This window comes from Spermophilus citellus (assembly GCF_964194105.1).
Source record: "Spermophilus citellus genome assembly, chromosome: 1".
Classification (NCBI taxonomy): Eukaryota; Metazoa; Chordata; class Mammalia; order Rodentia; family Sciuridae; genus Spermophilus; species Spermophilus citellus.
In genome coordinates, this window is record NC_138182.1 from 26,995,279 (window position 1) to 27,012,683 (window position 17,405).

Below are 17,405 nucleotides of genomic sequence, written 5' to 3' on the forward strand. Positions count from 1 at the left end.
TCACTGCAGTGCTCCAGGGACTGAGGCTCACTCCGAGGCCTTGGAACGTCTCAAGGTGCGCATCCCCTAGAGTGGCTCTCCAGCCCAGAGCCCTGGAGCGAAGGCCGGCTTCAGAATTTCCAGCAGTCTGGTCTTGTGATCTGGTCTGGCAGGGTGATCTCGCTGGGGCCTCCAAAATGTTAGACCAGGAGGCAAGAAAAGACCACTGACTCCAATTAAAATCAAATTAAAGCAAGCTTATTATTTCGACCAGCTGGGCTGCCTCTCCCTCCCAAAACGGCGGGAACAAGACAGCCCCCCACCTTTCTTACAGCCCAGCTTTATAGCCCAGAAAGTTACACAAAAGGGGGGTTACAGATAACAGAACTCTGACAAGCATCACACTAATGGTAGTTTACTTTTTTTTTTTTTTTTCTGGCCCCAACATCAGAATTTATGGAGATCTTAGAGACTCAGAGAGGGTCGTTATCTGATCAGGGAAGGCCAGAATTTATGAGGCATCACTAAGGTTTAGGAAAGGGTTGTTATTTGGTCAGGGAAAACCGGACATAGGTGAGTTCAGGGCATGGGCAGGCATTCCAAGTAGGTTCAGAATTTGCAGTAATTTATAGTAAAGCCAAAATTATCTTTTCATGGTTTTATGGCGAGATGCCCAATTTTAAGAAAAGATCAGGTTGGGTCTATCACTAGCTACTTGGGAGGCTGAGGCAAGAGGATCCCAAGTTCAATCTGTACAACTTAGCAAGACCCATCTAAAAATAAAAATATAAAAAGGGTTAGGGATGTAGTTCAGTGGCGGGGAATTTGTCTAGCATGCAAGAAGCCCTGGGCGTAATCCCCCTGCTCACAAGAGGGGATGGTTCCAGATATCCTTTTATTGGAGTGCACCCCCAATGGGATGGTGGCATTTCTGAGAGGGTGTTCTGAAGGACCCAGCAATCAAGGAAATATTAAGCTATAAAAATCATTCCCTCCCACTATTTGACCCAGATATCCCACTCCTTGGTTTATACCCTGAGGACTTAAAATCAGAATACTATAGCGGAAAAAAAAAACCAGAATACTATAGCGACACAGCCACATCAATGTTTATAGCAGCTCAATTCACAGTAGCTAAGCATCAAACTAGATGCCCTTCAGCAGATGAATGGATAAAGAAAATGTGGTACTTATACACAATGGAATATTACTCAGCATTAAATTTGAATGAAATTATGGCATTTGCAGGTAAATGGATGGAGCTGGAGAATTTCATGCCAAGTGAAATAAGCCAATCCCCCCAAAGACAAAGGCTGGATGTTTTCTCTGATAAGCAGATGCTGATCCATAGTGAGAAGCGGGTAGGGAAGAATGAAGGAACTTTGGATTGTGCAGAGGGGAGTAAGGGGAAGGGTTGGGCTGTGGGGATAGGAAGGATAGTAGAATGAGACAGTCATTATTACCTTATATACATGTCGGATTACTAGTGTGACTCAGCACCATGTACAGCCAGATGAATGAGAAGTTATGCACCATATGTGTACAATGTGTCAAAATGCATTCTACTATCATGTATAACTAAGGACAAAAAAAGAATAGTGAGACCACTAACACACACACACACACACACACACACACACCCCAGATCCTCCACACAGAGTCATAAGGGAGACCCCACAGGAGTCGGGGGGCGGAGGGGGGGGTGGCTGTTTCCCTGATGACTATTCTGGCTGCCTTCCTTGGCCAAAGTATTGTCCAACAACTTCCAAAGCGTGAGTGGAGAACCCGCCCAACTCTCAAACAGCATCCCTTGCTCCTGACCAAGTCCACGTATTAATTGTACGCTTTACTCTTGATCTACAGATTTAAATAGAAAGAAGAAGGTAACATCTCAGACTCGGACATGAGCAGACTTGGAATTCATTTATTCATTCTTATTTCCCCCTCCCCCATTCTTTCGATAAACACTTTATTGGGTTGTGGAGGCATAAAAGCTCGTGAAGATTGTACGTCCCGGTTGATTTCTGTGTTGGCATCAGTGACTTTGTTGTTCCTTTTCTTTCCTCACTTTTTGTAGTAGTGAGAGTCGAACCCAGAGGTGTTCCCCCACTGAACTGCTCCCCGGCCCTTTTATTTTTTATTTTGAGACAGGGTCTCGCTGAGTTGCCGAGGCCGGACCTTGCTTGCAGTTCTCCTGCCTCAGTCTCCCAGGTGACTGGATTAAGCACCAGTCTTTTCTTATTTTCTTAAAAAAGGACGTTTGTGCTAGGAGCTACGACGCATACCTGTGACCCCACGACTTGGGAGGCACAGGAGGATTGCTCGTTGAGGGCCCGGGCAACTTATTGAGACCCTATCTCAAAATAAAAAAGGATTAAGTTTAAAAAAATTTTAAAAGGATGTTTGTAATGAAACAAAATGGAAAAGTTCTAGGATTTAGTGAGATGTTAAGCATCTTTGTCAATAACTTAAGACTGCTTGGTCCTTCAGGTAAGAACAAATTAGATTTGGCCTGAAAATAAAAAATTATCAAAGTTTTTTCCCCCAGGTCACTTAATTTGTTATTTATTTATTTATACATACATACATACATACATACTAGGGATTGAAACTATTGAGCCACTCTTTCAGTTTTTTATATTTTAGTTTGAGACATAGTCTCCCTAAATTGCCCAGGCTAGCCTCAACCTTGGTATCCTCCAGCCTCAGCCTCTTGAGTTGCTAGGATTACAGGTGTATGCCCAGCTTTTAACTACAATTCTTTAAAATCCCTCAAGGCCTACTAATGTTAATTTTTTTAAAAACTTTGAGTTTTATGTTGATGCTGATATAACTAACTATCATGGAAGAACGTATCTTGGTCTAGTTATTAGAAATAAAATCAATATTATTTCTAACAGTACATTATAATTTTCTATTTTAGTTCAACGTCTATAAATTCATGACATGAAAACTTGTAGTGTTGAGCTCCAAAATTTAGCTTCTTTGAAGAAACTTGAAATGTACACTGCTTTTCAGATCAGATCTCTGTAGTGTAAAATCCAATACACCTCAATGTATGCAATTCCTGTGAAACTGACTAGAAGATAAATTTATATATAACTGATCCAATTTCATATTGTCTTATTAGCCATCATTAGATAAGACACGTATGCTTCAAAAAAATGTCGGCCCATGTCTTGGTTTTGAAACCATGTGTGACTAGGATCAATGACACACATCTATAATCCCAGCACCTCAGGAGGCTGAGACAGAAGGATCACAAGTTCAAATCCAGGCTCAGTAACTCAGTGAGGCTCTCGAGAACTTAGTGAGAACCTGTTTCAAAATAAAAAAACAAAAAATAAAAGGGGGGGGGGCTGGAGATGTGCCTCAGTGGTAAAGTGATTGTGGGTTAAATCCCTAGTTTAATAAAAAAGTGCAAATTAAGAGCATGCTACAGGGACACTGCTACATCGATGTTCATAGCAGCACAATTCACGATAGCAAGATTGTGGAACCAACCTAGAAGCCCTTCAATAGATGAATGGATTAAAAAAAGGTGGCATTTATACACAATGGAGTATTACTCTGCATTAAGAAATGACAAAATCATAGAATTTGGAGGGAAATGGATGGCATTAGAGCAGATTATGCTAAGCGAAGCTAGCCAATCCTTAAAAAACAAATACCAAATGACTTCTTTGATATAAGGGGAGTAACCAAGGACAGGGTAGGGACGAAGAGCTTGAGAAGAAGATTAACATTAAACAGGGATGAGAGGTGGGAGGGAAAGGGAGAGAGAAGGGATATTGCATGGAATTGGAAGGTGAGCCTCAGGTTATACACAATTACATATAAGAGGAAAGGAGGAGTAGGAGAAAAATAATACAAGTGAAGAAATGATTTACAGTAGAGGGGGTAGAGAGAGAAAAGGGGAGGGGAGGGGAGGGGAGGGGAAGGGGGATAGTAGAGAATAGGATAGACAGCAGAATACATCAGTCACTAGAATGGCAATATGTAAATCAATGGAAGTGTAACTGATGGGATACAGCAATCGGTATACGGGGTAAAAATGGGAGTTCATAACCCACTTGAATCAAAATGTGAAATATGATATATTAAGAACTTTGTAATGTTTTGAACGACCAACAATAAAAAAAAGTGCAAATGTATTTAAACTTATTTAAAAAGTTCTGACAAAATTACTGAATAGTAAATTTTGGAAATTATGGAAGATATTGTAAAGAATGGTCAAGCCATGAAAGGAAAAGCAAGCAAGCTCTGAGTTCTTTTTCAAGATTTTTAAAGTTTTCACATCCATTCCACCGGCCAATTCCAGATTTTTTTATGTGGTGCTGAGGATCGAACCCAGCGCCACACATGTGTGTATTCTCTTGTTGTGGTGCTGCAGCGATTTGAATATAAAAGCTCTTTTTGTTCAATTCCAACCTGGAAAGTAGTAAAATAAGAGAACATAAAGGGAAATGGACATTTCGACCCAGTGAATTCCTGGGTTTATGGGATTGTGCCTCCCTGCTTTTGAAGATCCACCTTTTCACAATTTCTTCCACGGCTGTGGGCCTGAACATTTTTATGATCTTAGAAACCCTGGTCCTGTCCTGTATCCTTATATATGGAAAATCATCTGAATAGCTTTCTAAAAAGTTATTACCTTTGAGTGAAAACTTCCTGAAGGCAGCTTGGTAAAATTCACCAAATTTGGCTCATTCTCTAATCCAGCAATTTCACTTTGGGGAATATATTCATATCCTAGTAAAATAATCATGGACCCAAGGATATGGGTGTACGGTAGGAATAGTCATCTTCGTCTTATTTGTAATAGTAAAAAAAAAAAATCAGAAACTAAATTCCTAGTGATAAGGGATTGAGTAACAATGTATGATATTTCACATCCGTTCTATGACATATCACAAAGGCGTTGAAGATGGGAGTGCCAAGTAAACATCTGATGAGGGCTGTGGTATGGCTCAGTGGTAGAGCACCTGCCTAGCATGTGCAGGGGCCTGGATATAATCCCCTAAGCAGCAAAAAAAAAAAAAAAAAAAAGTTAAACATAGAGTTACATATGAAAGCCTGGCGAGGTGGTGCAAGCCTGTAATCCTAGTGGCTGGGGAGGCTGAGACAGGAGAGAGTTCAAAGCCAGCGTCAGCAAGGTGAGGCACTAAGCAACTCAGTGAGACCCTGTCTCTAAATAAAATGCAAAACAAACAGGACTGGGGATGTGACTCAGTGATCCAGAGCTCCTGAGTTAAAATCTCAGTACTTAAAAAAAAAACAAAAACAGAATTACTATATGATCCATCAAGTCCACCTCTAGATACATACCCAAAGATTTGAAAGCAGGCACTCCAACTAGCACATGTACCTGCATGTTCATAGCAGTACTATCCATAATAGCCAAAAGGTTTAGCCAAGTGTTTATCAAAGAATGAATGAACTTATCAAAGAAATTATGGCCCAGGCACGTGTGCGCGCACGTGCAAACACACACACACACACACACATACATAATGGTATATGGGATATTTTTCGGCTTGTGAATGACTGTGGAAATATGCTAATAGAAAGAAGCTAGTTTAAAAAGGTTACTTGTATGATTCTAGACTTTTTCTTTTTCTTCACTTTTTTTAGTTGTCAATGGACCTTTATTTTGTTTTTATGATCAAAACCAGTGCCTCAAACATGCCAGGCTCTTGCTCTACCACTGAGCCACAAACCCAGCCCCAACTTGTATGATTCCATTTAATGAAATGTCCAGAATAGATAAATCCATGAGACAGTGCAGATGCAGACTGGCGGTCAAGGGCTAGAGGGTTAATGAGTTTCAGGGTTTCTTTTTATTATTATTATTATTTGCTAGATGGACACAATATTTTTTTTTATGTGGTGCTGAGGATCAAACCCAGCGCCACACATATGTGAGGCAAGCACTCTGCCACTGAGCTGCAGCCCCAGCCTCTCAGGGTTCCCGTTTTGGGTGATGGAAATATTTTGGAACTTAATACAGGTAGTGGTTATAGAACATGGTAAATGTATTAAATGCCAATGAATTGCTTGTTTTAAAATGGTTAAGGGCTGGGGTAGAGCCCTGAGTTTCATCCCAGCACTGTAAAAAAAAAATATGTAAATAAAAATAATGATTTGTGAGTCTTACCTCAATTGCGCGCACACACACACACACACACACACACACACATACACGTGTGCGCGCACACACAATATTTATTGTATAAAATAGAAGGACAAACAATATGTTAATAGTCTTTCTGACTAGTAGAACTTTACATCTTTGTTGGTGTCAATAAATATGAATTTCATTCATACTTCAAAGTCAACCAGTTTTTCAAAGATTATTCAAGTGTGAAGTGTGTGGAGTATATTGACATCCTCCTTCCACTTCTGGAAGGTCATGCCACAGTTCCAAGGATGCGTAAGCAGCCCCCATTCTTCTGGTGATTCCAATGCAGACTGTCCTCAAACATGGCCATAGCCATGGCAGGAGAATTCCGGCCTGGAAGTGGGGGACAGGAAGGAAGCCTTAAAGCAGCAGCTCACAGCTTTGTACCTAGTGAGCCTGGCCCTGCTGTGTTGTTGTGATACTGCAGTTTGTCCTTGAGCAAGTCTGAGTCTCAGTGGACCTCTGCGTACTACTTCATAAATGTACAGATTGAACTGCAACAGTCCCTGGAGACCCTTGGCCTCTAACATGCTATGATCTGACACTGGTGCAATGCTTTATTCTGGGGTCGAGGGCCCCCAAGGAAGTGACAACTCTCATGGAGGCTGTCTGGGCAGCCTCCTTTCTTCTGAGCCTGAGTGTGCCTTGTGTTCACTATGTCCAAGCCTAGGCAGGTTCGTTCCAGATGGCAGAGTGAGACCCAGGCCTCCCTTGAAATTCAGGTGGATGGAATGGGGGGAGAAGGGAGGGAGTGTCAATGTGTGCTCTGAACAGCTTCCAAGTTCTTACTCTGGGAACCTCCCTGGACACTATGTGAACAACTGAGGGTGTGATAAGTGAGCACACCCACGTTTATCTTTAGGAGTACTCTCTTGCTTCCAACAACTCATTTTGTTTGAGGACTATCCTCTTGCCTGGTTATGTTCAGAAGACTTTATAAAATGATCTCTAGTCATCGATACCCAAAACCAAAACGATGGTAAAGCTTCTAATTAGAGAGTCTATGTAATTCTAAGGACCTAAGCTTATTTCCTCTTTAAACCTATAAATGCAATTGTGTTTGTAAATGCATTCAGAGTTTGTCCTTTACCCTATAGGACCATCCCCAGCAAGGAAATGAAGCAGTGGTGAACTTCATTCCATTTAAGGCCAATGTTCAGGATCCATTCCACCTTTCCAAATAACTTATCTCCTAATTCCTAGAATCTGGCCTACAGTCCATTAATTTCTCATCTTTGGTTAACCCTTGTTGCCAAACCCTTTTCTCCAAAACTGTTTGCAGTTTCTGTAGGATTGATTGACACACAATCTTTGCTAGAAAAAGCTCTCCGCTTAGAAGGGGGGGAAAAAAACCAGAAATTTCCATTCAGGATAGAGGATGCTCAAATTAGAAGGAAACTTCATTTTCATGCAATAGAGTACTTCAATATTTAATTATTGTTGTGAGTTTTTAGAGAAATAGTTTAACAGTTTGAATTATCAGTATCCTTCCCCAGGGTCTTTCATTTCTGATTCTGCCTGTGTTTCTGTCTCTGGACAAATTACTGTTTCAGTATTTTAGTTTTTCATTTTTTAAAAATTGTTTTTTTCCTCCACAAACTCAATGAGTAACTGGTCAAAAAAAATACCTTGATCATTATATAATTATTACTAAAATGTTTCACCATATAAGAATCACCTTTTGGGGGGCAATTTATCAAATATCTGCCAAAATATTACATGCAAATATCTTTTGACTCAACAAATCTACTTCAAGGTACCTTTCCTAAAGTCCCACACATGCCTAAGAGAAATGTACCCTGCAGCATTTTAGAATGAAAAAAAAAAAAAAAATGGTAAAGAACTTGAATGTTTATCACTAAGGGAATGAACAAATTCTTATGCAGTATCATACTATGGAATGTTATGTGACTAATGAGAAAAATTAGTTCATAGTTCATAAAAATTTACAAGTATCTCTGTATCTTTTGCTTCCTTGCTTTCTCTTCCTTTTTAGTGCTAGAGATCAAAATCAGGGCCTCCAGCATGATAAACAGACTCTCCCACTATTACTGGGTTTCATTTTCCACATAACTCTCATGCTCACTTATGGTCTGTCTTCATATTATTCCAGATCTATTTCTACTTCCTTTTCAGTGGATACCTAATAAATTCAGCTATTTGAAGGTCCAGGACATGCCTAAAGGTGTGACTACATTTCCGCCTGGCAGATATGATCTATTTTAGAGTGAAGCCCATGGGAAGTGGCATATTGTCTCCTTGCCATTTTGTGTTGTGTGGTATGTATTTCTGTGCCATAGTATTATCATGAAATAGCAGCAATCCTAGAGCAGAGCAACGTTTTGCCTCAGTACTCCAGGGAGGCAACTTGGCTGAGACCCAGGGAATTTCCCTAGTTGTGTTAGCACTGCTTTGCCATAAGGGGACAAGAAAGCCTGTCATAGGGGTGCATGCCTTTAATCCCAGCTACTCAGGAGGCTGTGGCAGAAAGATCCCAAGTTCAAGGCCGGTCTCTATCAAAAGGAAATAATTTAGTGGTAAATCACTTCTAAATCCAGGCTCCCTGGGCTGGGGATGTGGCTCAAGCAGTAGCGCGCTTGCCTGGCATGCGTGCGGCCCGGGTTTGATCCTCAGCACCACATACCAACAAAGATGTTGTGTCCGCCGAGAACTAAAAAAATAAATATTAAAAAAAAAATTCTCTCTCTCCTCTCACTCTCTTAAAAAAAAAAAAAAAAAATCCAGGCTCCCCACCACCACTCCCCCAAAAAAGAGACCAAGAAATGAACTACCTACCATCTATTTTGTTGGAAAGCTATTCAAACCATTAGCTTTATCTAGTAGTTAAGATATTTCAAAGATCACTTGGAAGTGACAATAAAGCATTAGTATGAAAAATAAGGTTAAATAACTATTATCACAATCCCTTATTAGGTAGACAGCTTAATTACTAGCCAATGGTTCACACTTGGGGATTGAGACCTGAGCTGTTGATGTATGCAAATGCAGTAATACAACACCATCCATGCAAAAGAGCTCCACTGGTACTGAAAGACTACTGGGGCCTTTTCAGGTGTTATACCAAACAGACCTAGAGTTAACTTTTATTCTAGACTGTGATATCAAGCTAGGTAGTGACCCTGTTTTTATTTTAAAAAAAATCACTATTTTATTTCCTGTGTTATTTTCAATATAGATACTGCCATAACATGAGAGCAAGTTGATTCCCTATGCAGTGAGGGAAGTACCTGCCTGCTGAATGGCTGCTATACAGGTATGCTTCTTGCCTTTTTATCATTTAATCCTTGCCCTTAAGGACAGAACATACACCTTTTCCTTCTCCAGACTTCACTCAAGGAAGTTAATCCAGCAAATATCAATCTTGATGGAAGATCAAACTAATTATAATGAGCAACAGGCAAATGAGAAAATAGGGTTTTGGTCAGTATGCTCCCTACACCGATTTCAAAAATATATAAAACTTTTTTAAATTTATACTAATTGTTTAGTCTTGTTAAGTTAAAAATCTTTAAACACCACTATACAATTACTTCTGGGCACTATAAGTCCCTCCCCCTACCCCCATATCATCTCATTTAATAACAAGGCTTTTATACTGGATTATCTATGATTGTCTTAGGCCTTTGAGTTTTAGACTCAGTATCTACTGAGTTCCAAGGGATACTGTTAAGACATTAAATTCATTCGTTTTTTTGATTTGAGGTTTTGTCTTGTCCATTCCCTCAAAGATCAGAAGCCTGTTAAATCACCTTTGTTCCCATTCTCCACATCCTAAACAGGGTAGTGTCATGACACACCCACTAACGTTACAAAGAAGGTTCCTGAGGCAGAATTCATTTCTAAATAAATCACTTAATAACAGATATTGACAATGGTAATTCCACATTTGTTCCCCTTGACTAAAAATTTGATAAACTTTTGAGACAACTGCAGTCTGTTGAGGTCCTCATTTCACTTACACCTGTTACATCTTTAATTGTTCCTAATGCTGCTTTCCACTTAGATGTGCCTCTCCTTGAAATAATCTTAACATTTTGAAAGTGAAATTAGTTTATATATACATATTCCTGAGTGCTTGGAATATTTGATGAAACCTGTTTTCATCATCCCATCAACTATTCATAAGCTTACAGTGAATATTTTTAAAGGGAAAAACTTTGCCAGCCCTTATTCAAAAGGTGTTGCTAGGAGGCATTATTGGAAATGATTGAACAAAATCTTAAATTCTCAAGTGAAAATCATTTAACTAATATTTAAAACCTCTGCAATTATTAGTTTATTAGTATCATCCAGGACTCAGATTGTTCAGTATTCCTCCTGAAATTACATAAACAAATGCAAATGGAAAGAATCCAAGTCAAAATTATATAACAAAACAGCACTCCATCACAAAAGCGTGTAAAATTACAAGAACGCTATTTTAAAACACTGGCACTTTAAGAGAACGATAATCTCAAAAACCACAAAATTGCCAAATTGTTCCCTAAACTGCTAAGTAGATAAACATGACTCTAATGAATGAGTTTGGATTTTTGTAAAAATTAAAAAAAAAAAAAAAAAAAACATCAAATAAGTTGGATAATTGGTAGAGATGCAAAGTTTTTTCCTCATGTCTATTTTGATTTATAAATGGGCAAACCACAATATAGGAAAATATACCCTACTTCAAACTTGGCATTGTAATTTTATAAGCTGGCCCAATTAAGTAAAAATACTTTCAATGGAGTCTCAAGTTTCCTGAGCAGTCCATATTTAGATAAATGGGAAAAGGCATTTACAGCCAGCACTCTCAGAACCTTTGCTGGGACTAATCTCAACAAAAAATTTAATATGGCAGTCTTGTATTTTAAGCTCACGCTTTTGGGGATACATTCTCAGGTCTTCTTTAATGTGTTAACTGCAAAATATAACTGCCATTACATGGTAATGGGAGTTAAGAATATACAGTCCTCATGTAAAGATCAGAACATACTTCTCTATTAGTCCTTCAAGGACAGACTTTCAGATTGTTTGATTCTAATAATCCCATGCTGTGAATAGAATTGGCTACCCTTCACTTGGTAAATGTAAGTGGGCTATGTGAAATTTGCTATCAACTGATCAAGGTTTTGGAGTTTCAGTTACGGATGAAAATGTCTTCAATTTAATTTTTATTAACCCCATCATGATATGCAGGGTGTGTAGACAAAAAGTCTTTTATCATCTAACTATGAAAAGATAAACACTGTAATAATTCATGTGATCTAAAATGGGCAAAAGCAAGACTAACTTCCCCTCAAGAAGAAAAATTTCAGACCTATGAAAAGGACAACAATACTAATAAAAAAAATTGTATTTACTTAGAAGCATTCAGAATGTCAACAAAACAGCTGCAACTTTTTTTTTTTTTTTGCAATTACAGAGTGGTATTCAGTTAACAGAACAACAATTATTTCGTATAAGCTGCATCAGAGACAACTGAAGATGAAAAACTACCGTCCCCATATATAACTAATTTGTGCTGTGCACCAACAAGAACCTGCTTTAAATTTCCATGCCAATTTACAACCCCCATACTGTACCAGGCAAGGTTAGTGGCTATTGAAAATACCACCAGGACAGGGCTATCTAAAGACACATTCGGTAGTGTGTTAACTATACAAAAAAAGACACTGTACAGTTTAAAAACAAATCTTACACAGCCTTACATTTCAATTTTTTTCTTTAAAAGGAGTGAGTTGTGTACAGGGGGGTTAAATGCTTTATAGACAAGAAAAAAAAAAACTGCGCTAGAACCAACTTATTCATCATCATCATCTTCTTCTTCATCTTCATCTTCTTCATCTTCCTCCTCCTCCTCATCCTCTTCATCTTCCTCATCTTCCTCCTCTTCCTTCTTTTTCTTGCTTTTTTCAGCCTTGACAACTCCTTTTTTTGCTGCATCAGGTTTTCCTTTAGCTCGGTAGGCAGCAATATCCTTCCAAAATAAACGGAAGAGAAAACAGGAAAAGGAAAAACTATTAAGCAAAGGGCAAACAAAACATGGCAAAACTTTATGATCCTACAATCCTAATTATATTCAAATAGCACACATTTCCACTGCATCTTCATAAATAACCAGAACTTGGAAAAACACTTAAAAATAGCATGTGATAATTACAATTAGCAATCTATAACTCACGAAATGGCACGGTATAATATTTGTAATGTAGTGCCTCAGTGAGATACAATTACATACTACAACCCTAACTCTAGTTCATTAAAACCAGAGTGCAGAGACTGATTAAAGGGTAGATACTGCCACCTTCTGAATGCAAAAAAGTATTCTACAGGTTTATATTGTCAGACTAATCTACAGTAGAACACAATCTCAAAAAAAAAAAAAAAAAGAGTAATTCACTAGTAAGCATACAATTAGGTTAGAAAACAATTCAGAAACAACTATTTTTTTCAGAGTAAACAAAGAAGCTTAAATTCATGTACTTAAAATTTATTTCCATTAAAGTATTAAACTTATAGCTTTCTTCATCTTACAAATTTACTGTCCAGTTTTGGCAGACTTGAAAATTTGGTGATGCTAAGGGATTTGGGGCACCTGAAGAGAAGGAACATAAATGTTTCAGGGGATGTTTATGAGAAATATAGCCAGTGTTACTTTGTCTGACCTATTTTTTATAATGAATGCCTGACTATTTAAATGGAAATTATTTTGACTCAACAGTAACTACCAAAATTTTCAAATTTGAGATACTGGAGAAAAATGAAATCAGCTTAAATGTATGATCATGGCTCAAATTAATATAATATTAGTATGAAGTAAAAAACAACAACAAAAATTAACAACTCAAAAGATGAAAAGATTCAAGCCAATGTAGCTGCTACACTAAAACTTAAATAAAAGTATAAGAAAACAGGAAATTAAGATGTATTAAAAAAAAATCATCCAACCTCTGGCATATCCTTTTTTTTACTATAAACAAGTACACACACTTCTTACCTTTTCATATTTTTCCTTCAGCTTGGCAGCTTTCTTTTCATAAGGCTGCTTATCATCTGCAGCAGTGTTATTCCACATCTCTCCCAGTTTCTTTGCAACATCACCAATGGATAGGCCAGGATGTTCTCCCTTGATTTTGGGGCGATACTCAGAACAGAACAAGAAGAAGGCCGACCTAAGAGAATTTCATTTTAGGACTGTAAGTTAATAACAGCACCAAAACTACTACTACCAAACATGTATTCTATCCCTACATATATTAATTAATTAATTTGTTAATTTCTACCATGCATTAGATAGGGTACAAATATTTAAGTTAATTTATAATTATTTAAGTTATACTAGTTGAGCTCCAGAAGAACATTTTGCAGATTATTATTATCACTAGTTCTAAAGAAACAATATGATTTAAAAAATCCTATTAGCACATATATTGGTCAAAGGAGGCAACCATCTAATGCTTGGGCTAACACTCCCATCTAACAAGAATTTCATGTACACTATTTAAATGTACCAATGTGAATCACTATTAGCCAAAAAACTTTGTACAAACTCACAAAGGAGCTTACTAGATTTCTATTTGTTGTACTATAAAACATGTCATAAAAAATACTTACGGAGGCCTCTTGGGTGCATTGGGATCCTTGAACTTCTTTTTTGTTTCCCCTTTAGGAGGGATATAGGTTTTCATTTCTCTTTCATAACGGGCCTTGTCCGCCTTTGCCATGTCTTCAAATTTTCCTTTCTCTTTAGCAGACATGGTCTAAAAACCAAGTATTTGTAAGTTTGAAATAGAAATTTTAACTATCCAAAGCAGAAAAAGGAATAAAAAAGGTGTCCTTTGCCATTTAATAGCCTCCCCCTCAATCCTAATTTGGAAATTATTGCTAGTTATTACCTTGTGTAGTAACATCTTAAGCTCTCTTACCTTCCACCTCTCTGAGCACTTCTTAGAAAACTCTGAGAAGTTGACTGAAGCATCTGGGTGCTTCTTCTTGTGCTCCTCCCGGCAAGTTTGCACAAAGAATGCATATGATGACATTTTGCCTCTCGGCTTCTTAGGATCTCCTTTGCCCATGTTTAGTTATTTTTCTAGAATTAAATTAAGTGTGTTTGATGTTAGCAATGAAATTATGATGTTCAACAGCTTAAATGTGCTTAGGGAGTGAATGAAAACCAAGGTACTCATTACTTAACACAGTAGTGACATTAACTTCCCATAAAACCAGATGGGAACATGGCAATGATAGCCGATTCCTAGAAGTGGCTATGCCAACCAAAAGACGGTCCTTCGGTGTAATCTCAAAGAGTCTGGATATTCCATATATGTTATGTGTATCTTATTTGCCTGTGTTCTGAATTTCTTACGGGTCATTTAAACAATTTTTAAATCTCCAAAACCATTTTTAAACAACAAATCCAAAGGTCAAAAAAACTCATGCTGCCAATTTGTTGATTTGCAGTAGACACAAAATAAATAAGGAGACTAAGTGAGTTGACCTTTTAAAATTATAGGCCGTAAAAAAAATAAGAAAGAAAAATGAAATTATCGTGCATCGAAAGTTTTCCCGATTCCTTAAAAAAATACCCTCTTTGCATAAAACTTTGCTCGGAGGGAGGAGCAGCAAGCCCCAGGGCTCGGGACCAGGCGGGGGGAGGCGGTGGCACTGCAAGGCAGCCTCGTTTCCTATCGGTTTGGCCCTGAGATGTATTTCTGTTCTGACTAAACACGTCCGGTCTGAAGTTTCTTCGAGTAAACAAGGATGAGGGACAAAAGCCACTCCTGCTCGCGGTTCCGCGGCCCCCTCCCCCCGCCGGGGGAGTGTTTCTGGGAGCCGTGAAAGTTGGGGTGCCTCAGCGCGGGGCTGGCGCCCCAGACTCCAGAACTTCGCTGGCGGCGGCGCGCCGAGCGAGGGACGCGGCTGGGCCCGCAGGCCCGAGGCCGCCACGTGCGCCCGGAAGGCCCGCAGGCCCGCGCCGCCGCCGCCCCCATTTTGTCAGGCGCGGCGCAGGGAGAAGCCCCGCTCGAAATGGGGGCTGGCTCCGCCCGCGGCCGCCGGGGCCGGCGCACGGAATGGCCGCTGCGCGTCTTCCCCGCCTGCGCCGCCGCCGCCGCGAGGGCGAGCGCGAGCGAGAATATGGCTCCTTCCCTTTGTGTGTGTGTGTGTGAGTGTGTGTGAGTGCGCGAGTGTGCAGGCGGCGGCGGGCGGGGCGCGCGCCGCGCTCTGGCGCACACACTCGGCCATTACAGGCCGGGGGGAGGGGCGGGGGGCGCGCGCCGGCCTCCGCTCCCCTCCCCCGCCGGCGGGTGGGGGCGCCGCCGCCGCCGCCGGGCCCACCCGCCCGCCGCTCCCCGCCGCCCTCCGCGCGGGCCCGCGCGCCCCGCCGCCCCCGCACGGAGAACGCGGGGCTGTGAAAAGAGAGAGGAAAAAAAAAGTTGCCTCGGAACTGCTGCGCCCAGCTCCCCCGCCCGCCCGCCTTGTTTTCTCTCCAGCCAGCAGCGCCGGGCCCGAGTCAGCCATGTTCCAGCGAGCGCAGCGGCGCCGCTCCCCCCGCCGCCCGGTCGCCGCCGCCGCCACCGCCGCGCCCGGGCCGAGGCAGGGCCGCACCGCCGCCCCCGGCCCACCCGCGCCGCCCTCGCCCGCAGCGGCGCCCCGCCCGCCGCCCGGCCGGCCGCGCTCCCCGCCGGCGCCCGGCTCGCTGCGGCGGCGGCCAATGCAGCCGGGAAGCGCCGCCGCTGCCCGCCACCGCCACCACCGGCCCCGCCACCCCGGCCGCGCTCCGCGCACGCCGCCCTCCCGAACGCTCGGCCCGGGGGCCGAAAACACGTTAAAATTTTTTTTAATTAAAAAAATTTTTTTTTGCGCCAGTCAGCGCGGACGCCGCCGGGGGTGGAAACTCGCGGGGCGCGGGGCTCCCGGCGCCTCAGGCAGCCCGTGGGCCGGGGTTCGGCGCGGGGCAGCGTTCCCGGCGCCCGGGCAGAGGCTCGCTCCGTGCGCAGTTCCCCCCACGGTCCCCCCTCATTTGCCTTTGTGTGGATCCTGACCCGCCGGCTCCCGGCCGCGGGGATCCGGCCGCCGCGCGGGCTAGGGAGCTGCCAGAGGCGCTCTCCCCGCCGCGGCGCTGCCCCAGACTCACCCTCAGCGAGGCACAGAGTCGCCCAGTGCCCGTCCGGCTCTCACTTGCCCCGGCGCTGTCTCTATGGAGCTCAATGTACTGCAATGGCTGTGAGAGCGGGAGCCAGACGCAGCCTCCTCACTCTCTCCGCTCTGTAACATTACTCTCCAGCCAGCGCCGCTCCTATTGGCTACCGCCAACTCACGGGGCTCGCTTATTGGTCCGTTACCTCCCATTGTCCTGACCAGAGCCCGCTTGCTATTGGCTGTCTCCGGGGACACGTCATCAAGGATTGAAACAGCGCGCAAATCTGAATGTGTGTGTATGCCGGGCAAAGAGGCTGAGGCGCGAGAGGCAGAGGCAGAGGCAGCAGCTGCTACGGGAAAGCAGAGCTCTATGGTGTATGTGTGCATGTGTCTAACCCAAGCCAGCCCCACACCGGAGCGGCCGCCGGAGCGAAAAGGGCCTGACTTTTCCACAAGTGCCTCCAACTCCTCAGGCAAAAGAGACACCCACAGGCCTCCCCCCCCCTTCGTAGCCCACACTCACGCCCAAAGCCGTTGAGATAAGAGGCCCCAGGCTTTTAATAGACCTTCAAAGGTGAGGGTGACAGTATGAGATCCTGTCCCCCGAAAACTGGGGTCTCTGCTGGTGCTGAGGGGGCAAGGCAGCGGAGTCTCGAGCCCCTCAACAGCTTATGGTCGCATATCACTTTAGGTGTCTGGGAAGGCAAGGGTTTCTCTAGGAAGGCGACCCGATCCTGCCAGCCAGCGTTAACATACCCCTCTTTGGGGCTCCTAAGCCATCGCGGCAGGCTTTCTGGGCAGCTGAAATCTCGAGTCACCGAGCAGGCATTGAGTTTCACCCTTTTTCTTGGTTTGCTCGAGTTTCACAGCATGTCTAGAACTTTTTATTTAAATACAAAGCCTTGTTTTAGCTTCCTGGAAATCAAATAATTATTCCATGCAATTAAAGCACGGCCCCTTCGTTTTGATATGGGGTACTCTATCAGGAAATGTTCGTGAGGGCCTGCTAGAATTAGCAAATTCATTAGAGACCCCATTTTTAACTGTTTGGCTGTTTTATTTGACTTGGTGTGGATTACTGTTATAATCAAATGAATCCTTGTGA

At 42.2% G+C, this 17,405-nt stretch overlaps 1 protein-coding gene across 1 annotated transcript; it reads right to left on the bottom strand.

The window, feature by feature from the left end:
• Positions 1 to 10,732: 10,732 nt before the first annotated feature.
• HMGB1 (high mobility group box 1) lies at positions 10,733 to 16,439 on the bottom strand. Its single transcript, XM_081274746.1, has 5 exons — positions 16,296 to 16,439; positions 14,086 to 14,249; positions 13,775 to 13,920; positions 13,158 to 13,332; positions 10,733 to 12,137 (listed from the first exon to the last, which is right to left on the bottom strand). Exons 2-5 carry the CDS (start codon positions 14,233 to 14,235, stop codon positions 11,961 to 11,963), a joined length of 648 nt encoding a protein of 215 aa, XP_081130872.1. The 5' UTR covers positions 14,236 to 14,249; positions 16,296 to 16,439; the 3' UTR covers positions 10,733 to 11,960.
• Between the last annotated feature and the right edge of the window lie 966 nt (positions 16,440 to 17,405).